Genomic DNA, 11,209 nt, shown 5'->3' on the forward strand with positions numbered 1-11,209 from the left:
GCATACATTCAACAGCCCGAACATTGTCTTTTTGATAGAAAATTTATAAGTAATCAGACTAGTACCAACTTGCTTCTTTCAGCCTTGATTCTCATAAACATTTAAATTCCTTTTATTAAATGAATTTTAATTTCATCCATATTTTTTGTATCTTATATTTGGAGTTTTATTAAGCTATAACAATGTTTTCGGTGAAAATACATAAACGTTTGTATTCTTAAACCTAGAGCTCTAGAAATCTGATAGAAATCAGTTGATCATATTTGTATGAGTTAGTTTATATGGTTTTATGAGCCAATTTTCATTTTATATTAACAAGTCAAGCTTTGATGATGTTTCGATAAGTTTTCACAAAAATGCTAGTTGACAATTCGTGCTTTTAACATGTCTATGATAAACACATTTGTTCTCCATATGTAGTTTTGTGATTTCAAGTTGTTTTAGTGTAAAAAAATCATCCTATGTTTGAAAGATACATCAAACCCTACTTTAGAAATCTGGAAAATTTGCTTTAAAAAACCAAATCCAGACGTCTACTTATGAAATTTAGAGTCCGGTTGAGAAATTCAGACGTCTCTGTGTAAATTTTTCTATTTTTGAGTTTCTATCTATGTGATTCATATGTTTGGTTTGAATTACTAGATATCTTGGGAGGTATTTCAGATCCCTAGAAATGTGCACAATAGTTTTATATTTTCTTTTATGAGCCATTGACTTCATAGCTTCTTTGATTGATTACGGATGATTATGAAATTCCGTGAACACCTTTATCATCATGCTTTGAGTGTGATTATAGTTTATTTTGACATCTTCTAAGTTACATGTTGATATTTATCTAGATGAACCAAAAAAGACTAAAAATATGATTTTTCGATGTTCATGAGTCTTGAGGCCAAAACTTTATCCGGAGTTGTTCTTAACATAAAAATAAGCTTATTCGCGATAATTGGGCTATGTGACATACTGAATATTGTTTAAATGGTTCAACTGTTGATGATAATAATTAATAAGTATATTCTTAAAGATTACACATGCACACCCATGGGGACGAGTTTAAATATCAGACATATATCTCGATCAACGTAATAAACTTTTAGCTAAGTTGGTGGTGGGCGCAAGAGGTGCAAACTTGTTGCCTAGGGGGTATGTATATATGGTACTTTAAGAAGATATAATATTATCAGATAGTTAAAACCTGATTTTCTAAACCCTTAGCCATTTGTATATTACTATTAAGTATTGAGTGACAATATAAAAGGTATGAGTGTAGGGATTTGTAACTATCATATTATACAAATAGCTAAGTGTTAATTCCTAATGAGAAGCTAACACGTGCCCCACCTTAATGCCTAATTAACCATATTTGGAGAAGGACGACTAGAGCGACTTCAGCACTTCACCCTTGCGGGTCGACAACTTTCGAGGCCAACTAAAAAGGTGGTACTTGTCGACCCACTCGTAGAGATCAGGAAAAGAGAAATTCTCACTCAGCCTACCATTCAGGTCGACCTCACTCCCCTTCACCACCCAACCCTTATAGGCCGACAACCTTCAAGGCCGATTAAAAAGGTGGTACTTGTCGACCTCTAGTAAGAAGAGTCGGAAGGCAGTGTATTCTTAGGCCCCTCGCTGACAGTCGATTGTCATCACATTAAATGTATGATCAGAGTCATCATTTCTCCATCCCTGAAAGTCTTTATAACTCATCGAACATCGTCAGCACTATGCACATTCTGTCACCTCATATTAAACACCAGGGTGACTCATCCCTTTCTGCGGTTGACACTTTAAAGCAGATGCTGACTAAGCTGCATGTGTGGACTCGACTGAAATTACCCATCTACCCCTTTGGATCTGCTATAAAAGGAAGGTGTTGTCTACAGCTTAGGGTAAGCATTTTCTGGCTAAAAGCTCGTAAACACTTATCTCCTTCTTCCCTACTCAAGCTTTAAACTGACTTGACCATCAGAGGAACCATCGGAGATCCCACCTCCAACTTCTTACGTGTTCTTCATGTACAAGATAGGACTCTTGGCTCAAGAACCAACTGTCTAAAGAGGATTGAGGACTCTAACACCCTTCATAATCCACATGCAAATCCACTGTTAAATAACTGACATTAACAATAACCTCCATGTTTTTGTGGTAAATTTCTCATTCGATTATCAGTCATATAATAAAGAAAAACTGAGATTAGATAACATTATGTGTAATCGCCTTAAAATGAGTTATTTCGTAGACAACATTGTGTGTAATCGCCTTAAAATGAGCTATTTTGAAAATAATAGGTTTTAAATGTGGGAGAATAAATAATAAATTTGGCTCTTTCATGTGTGAGATTTATTTGACCATTTCGATGAGTTTATTACGGAATCTTGTTTTGGATTGCTGAGTTGATATTTTATTGTCCACCTTAAATCGACCAACGTTACTACTTAATCTCTAATAACTCAAAACTAATTTAAGTATGTAAGGAAATTTCAATTCTTGTTGTTGTATGCTTGTATGCTTGTATGGGAAATTTCAATTCTTGTTGTTGTATGCTTGTATGGTATATGTATTCGATTTTTTGTGTTTATTCATTCACTCACGATGATAAATAGTATGTTATGTCATAGTAGATTGAGGTTTTGAGTTTTGAAAAACTGTGAGCCAAGTAATGAGATTCAGTACATATTTATATTGAGATAATACAGGGAGTGTTAGACCCTAAGGGGGGTGATTAGGGTCTTATGCTAATCTAATCCCGATTAAATTCTAATTAAAATTATATTGATTAATTTGCTAATCTAATCCCGATTAAATTCTAATTAAAATTATATTGATTAATTTGTTCTTGCAAGAATGATATAAGATAGATATGAGCAAGAATTATATTGATTAATTTGTTCTTGCAAGAATGATATAAGATAGATATGAGCAAGAATGATATGAATAAGCACAATTAAAATGTACGCTAAGCAAAACACAAACAAACGATATGTTTACAAGGTTCGGTCATCACGACCTACGTCCCTGCTCCTCACCTCGAGGAGATCTCCACTATCACAATCCGGTTTGGAAGCCGGATCTTCTACACACTCGGTTTACAAGTTTACCGAAAACTTTCACACAACAAACACTATGCAATCACACTTTAAACACTAAGTGTAGGAACCTAGCCCGTGTCCTCCTCCTCAAGTGCTCGGATGCAACCTCTCCCTAGGTTAGTCAATCGACACCACTCCTATTGGATTCGACCCCGTCTCACGCCTCACACTTCTCTCGGTGTACAAGTGTATTACAAGTGATACTCACAACAATGATTAAATACAATGGTTTGTTCTCGATAACAAATGAGAACGCAAATGAAGCTCACACTCACTAAATCACATCACTACCCACAATATATAGTATGGAATATTAAGCTCAATACAGTGTGTGATAACAGTGAATGAAAATATGTAATTCAATAAAATATAGCTAAGTTATGAAAATGAATCAATAAGCTATATAAGAAAGAGTTTAGAAAACTTCTCAATAAACAAGAAGAACAGTAGATAATGATCCCAAATAGGAGTTGAAATCTTCTTCTTGTTGTAGAAAACTTCTTTTGGAACAGATTAACAAAACCAGCTTAAACAGCTCTTAAACAACTCTTAATCTCTTGTTAAAACTTATTGTAAAAATAAACTCTTGGTCTATGAAAGAGAAGAGCAATGGGGTATTTATACCAACTCAAAATATCAACCAAAACTAACTTGAAAAGACAAAAATAGCCCCAGAGAATCAAATCAGAATATAGCCGTTGAGAAGGTAATGATGAGTTCGGCGGTCGACTGTGGAAATGTCGCGGTCGACCGCGAAGCACAAAACTACAGAAAAAGAAATTTAAAAGCTGGCAGTCGACCGCGACGGTCGACCGCGGCGGTCGACCGCGAAAGTCTCTGGATGGTGTCACGGTCAACCGTCACAGTCGACCACGAACAACTAAAAGCCATAGTAAGAAGATTAACTGCTGGCGGTCGACCGTGGCGGTCGACCGTAAACTGATACATAGCAATTGACAGGTTTTGGACTGATTTTAAAAATACGTTAAAAATATCAAATCAATTCCAAAAATAGTAAAACTTTGGGAAAAGTTTCTAAATGCTAAAATAAACATGTTTGAAAAGGAATTTTTGGAAAAGCAATTTTCGTTAGTGAAAACTCACTGTTTTTGAAAAGTGTTCATAAAACCTGTTTTTCACGAACATGAAAATTAAGATATGACTTGTAAACACGTATATATATATCATGCATACATTATATGTATATAATGAAGTGTGAATTTGCTGTAAACATGAAATAAAAACTATTGTAACAAAGTTTGATGAAAAATCATTTATATGATAGAAAACGTCAAATCTGTGTTAAGTGTTCATATATTAAGCTTAAATATAAACATACAATATATGTAAGCAAACTACTCTTATACCTATGTGAATGCACACACATAAACTTGAATCTTTAACTCTTGATTGTCGTGTGTTGAATTACCTGAAAAGATAAAAACCAAAACTACAAAGACTAGAAAACATATTAGCTATAAATTGTTTGACAAATCATCATCAAAACTATAGGGCCAACAATCTCTCCCTTTTTGATAATGACAAACAATTTATTTAATGATATGAAGTTCATATTAAGATACCAAACAAGCCAACCATATGAAACATGTAGTGACAACATAAAAACCAAATCATCCATTACAGTTACATCAACAACTAAACCACTAAACTAAACATCAATATCAATATGAGTTTTTCTCCCCCTTTGACAACATCAAGAAGGGAAATGAAATATAGAAAATCGGAGCAACGCTCCCCCTGCATACAAGCACAGATAATAAACAAATGTATGGCCAAAGCTCCCCCTATCAATTTGCATAAATGACATATAAAGATCATATATATGAGCTAAGCAACCATATCCATCCATACACAACCATAAACATTTGAAATTTAAAACCAAACCAATCACAAAGAATCATTAACAACACATTATTCAGAGGAACTAAAAACCAAAAAAGTCATAAGCTAACATAACCACAATTTGTTCCACAATACCACATAGTTTTCTACACAACTCAAAATAAAACATAAGTATCAAGTTTTCGTTCACCAAAACATAAACATAAGCATAAACCCAATAATCATCGAGAATCAATCACCACCATCGTCAGAAGCAGATCCGGAGCCAGATCCTAAGCCAGAAGCAAATTCTTCATTAGAGCCCTCTCCTGAACCAGAGTCAGAGCTGGAAAAGGGATCCAGAATCCCAAGAGACTAACACTGATAGCTAAGAATAGTCCTAACGTCCTTCTGAATACTTGAGACCTGAGTCTCAAGACGATCCAGTCGGGCACAAACATCAAAAGTGGAGATGGTGGAAGCTCTAGACCGAGAACGGGAAGATGATGGCTTAGCAGGATCAGATAAGGAGTCAGAATTTTGCATACGGGAGAGAGAAACTCTATCAAAGTATTATAAGTAATATAACAATTATAAGTAATATATCATATAACAATTATAAGTAATATATCATATAATAAAGATATAATAATTTATAAATAATTAATAATCATATAACAATTATAAGTAATATATCATATAATTAACTATTATATGTAAGTAATTATAAGTAATATAACAATTATAAGTAATATAACTAATTAACTATTATAAGTAATATAACAATTATAAGTAACTAATTATAAGTAATATATCATATAATAAGGATATAATAATTTATAAATAATTAATAATCATATAACAATTATAAGTAATATATCATATAATTATAATTATTTATAAGTAATAGTTAACTATTATAAGTAATATAACAATTATAAGTAACTAATTATAAGTAATATATCATATAATAAAGATATAATAATTTATAAATAATTAATAATCATATAACAATTATAAGTAATATATCATATAATTAACTATTATATGTAATTATAAGTAATTATAAGTAATATAACAATTATAAGTAATATAACTAATTAACTATTATAACTAATTAACTATTATAAATAATTAATAATCATATAACAATTATAAGTAATATATCATATAATTAACTAATATATGTACTTATAAATAATTATAAGTAATATAACAATTATAAGTAATATAACTATTATATGTTCCAACATGAATTTGAGATTTGTTTGGAGCTTTCATATTTGCTAAATTATGTACTTCTTTCCGTGTTTCTATCCGATCTTCGATTTTTCTCAATTTATGAATCATTGATAAATACTCTTGTTGATCTTTCATTCATTTGATTTTATTTGTATAGTGTATTATATTTTTAACTATTTTGTCTTTTAGATCTTATCCTTTGGCGGTACTTGCTATTATCCACTCTAACATATTTGTTTGGGAAAATTGTGTCCAGGCCCCAAAATGGGGAACTTTATGTGACAAGCCCCCTCGTATTTCGGCCCATGTGTATTAGCCCTAAAAAGTGAAGACTAATGTTTTAAGCCCCCTCCACGTCAGCGTTGTACAAAAGCAGATTGTATTTTTTCAAAAAAGACGATACTGCCCTTCTCCTTCTTCCCCAGACGAGGCGCCGTCCTTTAACAGTAGACACTCCTCTTTAATGCGATAAGATGGAAGAAATGGAGGGAAATTTCCCCCCTTTTTTTCCCATCATGAGCAATAACTATTTAGTTATCCATTACTTCTCCTCAGACCAAAATTCTCTCCTTTACTCGCGCCATTAATCTTACCTTCTCTTCAAAATGGCTGAGAAGGACATCATTTGCATTGTCTCTTCGGGGTACAAAGCGGTATTTTTGAAGATTAACTCCTCAACCACCATCCTGGATCTCAAATTTGATGTGGCAGAGAGGTTAGGTATTCCATATGAGTCATTAATTCTGTCATACGAAGATGAAACAGCTGGAAGCTTGAAATTTCCTATTGAGAACGAGGGGGACATGATGTCTATGGTGGAGCATTGCCACAATCTTGGACTGAAAGAGGTTCACATGAAAGCTTTTAAAGAAGCTGATGATTTGCAGAATATACACTGCAATGAGCGAGTCCAACCTTGCAAAGAGCAAGTCCCACAAGACATGTAGGTTAACTGCGAAGTAAACGAACGCTAGTGCTAATCGTCTTCTTTTTGTCTATGTTGAATGTTAAACTGGATTTCAGATGCATTTCAACAATATGTTAGTTGTAATCGTTGACCTGTTAGTTCTAATCAACGTGTTGTTGCTGAACGGGTTTTTGTTAGTTCTAATGGCTATTTTGTTAGTTCTACACGATTGCATGCATCTTAGTTCTACACGATTGCATGCATGTTAGTTCTATTAATACATATAGGGGTTTCTGTTAGTTCTAGTAGCTATTTTGTTACTTCTACACGATTGTATGTTAGTTCTATCACCAGTTCCATATGGAGTAGAGCTACTCTAAAGCGTGTTAGACCCCTATCAACACTTATATTTGTGTAGTTTATGATTAACTATTTTTCTGTTGTTAATATTTGTAGCGCTTCCAGAAGTCTAAACTCGAAAAGTATAGACCGTGGCCCGTCGGAGTTGTCGTCCACAACTGTTGCAGATAAGAATCCTAATGACATTCCTTCAAGAGATAATGTTATGATGATTGATGACATGATTAGCAGATCTGAGAGGATTCCTGCTTGGTGGCACACTGCGTTAACTGGGGAGGGGCAACGTTTTGAAAGTGCGAAGGAGTTAAGATTGGCCTTGCTATACTACTCCATGGCCAAAAAATTAGAATATGAGTTTGTGAAGAATGAACCAAAGCGTATTCGAGTTTTTTGCCGGTTTAAGGTAGCCAAAAATTATCCATGGATGTTATTTGCATCTCCGCCGAAAAATGATAATAGACTTGAAATAAAAAGGTTCGTGGACATTCACAACTGTGGACAACATGCCAATAATGCAGGTCAATCTAGAGCTTCTCGTCATTTCATTGCTACCCAATTACAACCCACGTTGAAGGTACGTCCGGATATACGACCTATTGACGTTCAGAAGGAGTTTCTAAGTTCATATGGGATTAGGGTTGAATATAGTAAGATTTGGTGGGGTAAAGAAAGAGCTCAAGAGCGATTATATGGTGATGCTTATGAGCCCTACGATCAATTGAGATGGTAAATCAGAAGATCATATATACACAAGTTGCTGTTGTTTTCATTTATTTGACGCTATAAGTCTCATAACTTTATAATGTTGAAACTAACGCTTAATCTTCAATTATCTAGGTATGTAGACGAGGTTAAGAAGACAAATCCGGGAAGCTACATTCATGTTGAACAAGACGAGGGTAGGTTTACAAGGATATTCATCTGCTATGCGGCCTGCATAAATGGTTTTTTACAAGGTTGCAGACCACTTATATTTTTGGATGGAACCTTTCTGAAAGATCGATTCAAAGGTATACTATTAAGCGCCGTAGCATATGATGGCAATCAGGGGATATTTCCATTGGCCTATTGTATCTGCGATCAAGAAAATAATGTTAACTGGAAGTGGTTCCTACAAGGTTAGTTCCAACATTATACATGATGATGCCAACAAAAATAGAACTAACACACCACAATCAAATGCAGCTATTAAAACTGAACAAATAGAACTATCACGCTGCACATTAGATCTAAAACTTAGGTGGACAGAACTACCATGCCAGACACTAGGACTAACACTATCAATATTAGAACTAACACAACAGACAATAGAACTATCACTATCAATAACAGAACTAACACAACAGACAATAGAACTAACACTCTGCACATTAGAACTAACATGACACTGTACAGAACTAACACAACAGACAATAGAACTAACAAAACAGATCATAGAACTAACACAACACCTGACAGAACTAACACTTTAGAAATCTAGTTCTAATATCGCTATTATAATTCTATCTCCTTCGTAGTTAACTTTAAGGGCTGTTAACCAATACTCTTTGTAGGTCTGTGGTCCATTCTCTATGAAAGGGCAGATCCATACAACCCTCCACATAAGCTAGTGATAATTTCAGATGCGGATAAAGGGATCAGAGAAGCAGTTAGAGAATTTTTTCCCGATTCTATACACTCTCGCTGTGTGCTGCATCTGGTCGAGAACTTCAGAACAAAGTTGAAGGATTTGGGATTCAAGTCAAAGGATTCTCAGATCTTAGGTAATCTACTGCAATCTGCCTGTTACAAATATACTAGAGCAGAATGGAATGATTATATGGACGACATCAGACTAATTGACGAGCGTGCATACAATATTGTGATGAACTATGCTCCAGAAAACTGGGCCAATGCGTTTTTTCCTGGAGTTAGGCAAGTAATATTTCATTTGATTACCTTACATATAACTAATAGAAGTAGATAGAACTAACACTGTCTATGTTTAGATATGGTCACGTTACATCAAATGTTGCAGAGTCATTCAACAAATGGATTCATGAGGCAAGGCTTCTACGGATACTCCAACTGATAGAGCATATTCGTAAACAGATCATGGTGCGCATGAATGAGCGACGAGTCATGGCTGAAAGTTGGAATCAAGTTCTTTGCCCCAAAGCTGAAATTGCCCTCAAGGAGAACATGGACAATGGACGCCCGTTGGAGGTTCGTCAGTCCCACACAGGCTTATTTGAAGTACAATCCCATAGATCTTGTCAAGTGGATCTAGACAATAAAACATGCACTTGCCGTGGGTGGGATGTAACCCGTGTCCCTTGCAAACATGCATGCGCAAGCATTATGTTTATGAAAAGGGATGTCTACTAATTCTGTGACTGGTTTATGACGGTTGACGCCTTTAAAAGGAGCTACGAGCCTATCATCTACCCTATACCTGACTACGAGAAACGCAGCGTGCCAAGGGATGAGATACAGATTCTACCTCCAATTACAACGAAAAGGAAAGGGAGAAATAAGACCAGGCGAATCAACAACAGAACTGTTTACACCCGGCCAGTTAAATGTTCCCGGTGTCATCTCGAAGGGCATAATCGTAAAACCTGTAATGAAACCATCGCTGACTAAGTGTGATTGAAATGAAAATAGATCTGTTATTGTCTGATTTGCTAAGTGTGTTTTGAGATAAAACTATCGCGGACTGTCGTAAAACATGTAATGAAAATAGATCTGACTATTGTCTGATTTGCTAGCACACTTCTAAAAATATATCTAACATGGTACCTATTAGAACTAACAAAACAAACAATAGAACTAACAAGAGCGTTAATAGAACTAACAATAGAACTAACAGAACTAACACAGCGTTAATAGAACTAACAATAGAACTAACAGAACTAACACACTGAGCATTAGAACTAACACAATAGAACTAACAAAACAGACATTGTACCTAATAGAACTAACAAAATAGTCAATAGAACTAACAAAACAGACAATAGAACTAACAAAGCAGGCAATAGAACTAACAAAACAGACATTGTACCTAATAGAACTAACATGCTACACATTAGAACTAGCATGTAGACAATAGACCTAACAAAACAGTCAATTAGAGCTAACAAAACAGACAATAGACCTAACAAAACAGTCTATTAGAACTAACAAAACAGACAATAGAACTAACAAAACAGTCTATTAGAACTAACAAAACAGACAATAGACCTAACAAAACAGTCAATTAGAACTATCAAAACAGACAATAGAACTAACAAAACAGACAATAGACCTAACAAAACAGTCTATTAGAACTAACAAAACAGACAATAGACCTAACAAAACAGTCAATTAGAACTATCAAAACAGACAATAGACCTAACAAAACAGTCTATTAGAACTAACAAAACAGTCAATTAGAACTATCAAAACAGATAATAGAACTAACAAAACAGACAATAGACCTAACAAAACAGTCTATTAGAACTAACAAAACAGACAATAGAACTAACAAAACAGACAATAGACCTAACAAAACAGTCTATTAGAACTAACACAACAGACAATAGAACTAACAAATTAAAAAGACAATAAACCTAACAAAACAGTCTATTAGAACTAACAAAACAGTCAATTAGAACTAACAAAACAGACAATAGAACTAACAAAATAGTCTATTAGAACTAACACAACAGACAATAGAACTAACAAAACAGACAATAGACCTAACAAAACAGTCAATTAGAACTAACACAACAGACAATAGAACAAATTA

General features: G+C 34.2%; 1 protein-coding gene across 1 annotated transcript; it reads left to right on the forward strand.

The window, feature by feature from the left end:
• On the forward strand, nucleotides 6,779-9,511 carry LOC109838884. The gene is made up of 5 exons (XM_020407316.1): nucleotides 6,779-7,116; nucleotides 7,537-8,166; nucleotides 8,278-8,558; nucleotides 8,994-9,358; nucleotides 9,458-9,511. The coding sequence occupies exons 1-5, from the start codon at nucleotides 6,779-6,781 to the stop codon at nucleotides 9,509-9,511; spliced, it is 1,668 nt and encodes a 555-aa protein (XP_020262905.1).

This window comes from Asparagus officinalis, chromosome 1, assembly GCF_001876935.1.
Source record: "Asparagus officinalis chromosome 1, Aspof.V1, whole genome shotgun sequence".
In the NCBI taxonomy this organism is placed as follows: domain Eukaryota; kingdom Viridiplantae; phylum Streptophyta; class Magnoliopsida; order Asparagales; family Asparagaceae; genus Asparagus; species Asparagus officinalis.

Coding starts and splice junctions, on each gene's coding strand:
- LOC109838884 (XM_020407316.1), top strand. CDS start 6,779: ATGGCTGAGAAGGACATCATTTGCATTGTCTCTTCGGGGTACAAAGCG. Junction 7,117..7,536: donor GAGCAAGTCCCACAAGACAT/GTAGGTTAACTG, acceptor TAATATTTGTAG/CGCTTCCAGAAGTCTAAACT. Junction 8,559..8,993: donor CTGGAAGTGGTTCCTACAAG/GTTAGTTCCAAC, acceptor TACTCTTTGTAG/GTCTGTGGTCCATTCTCTAT.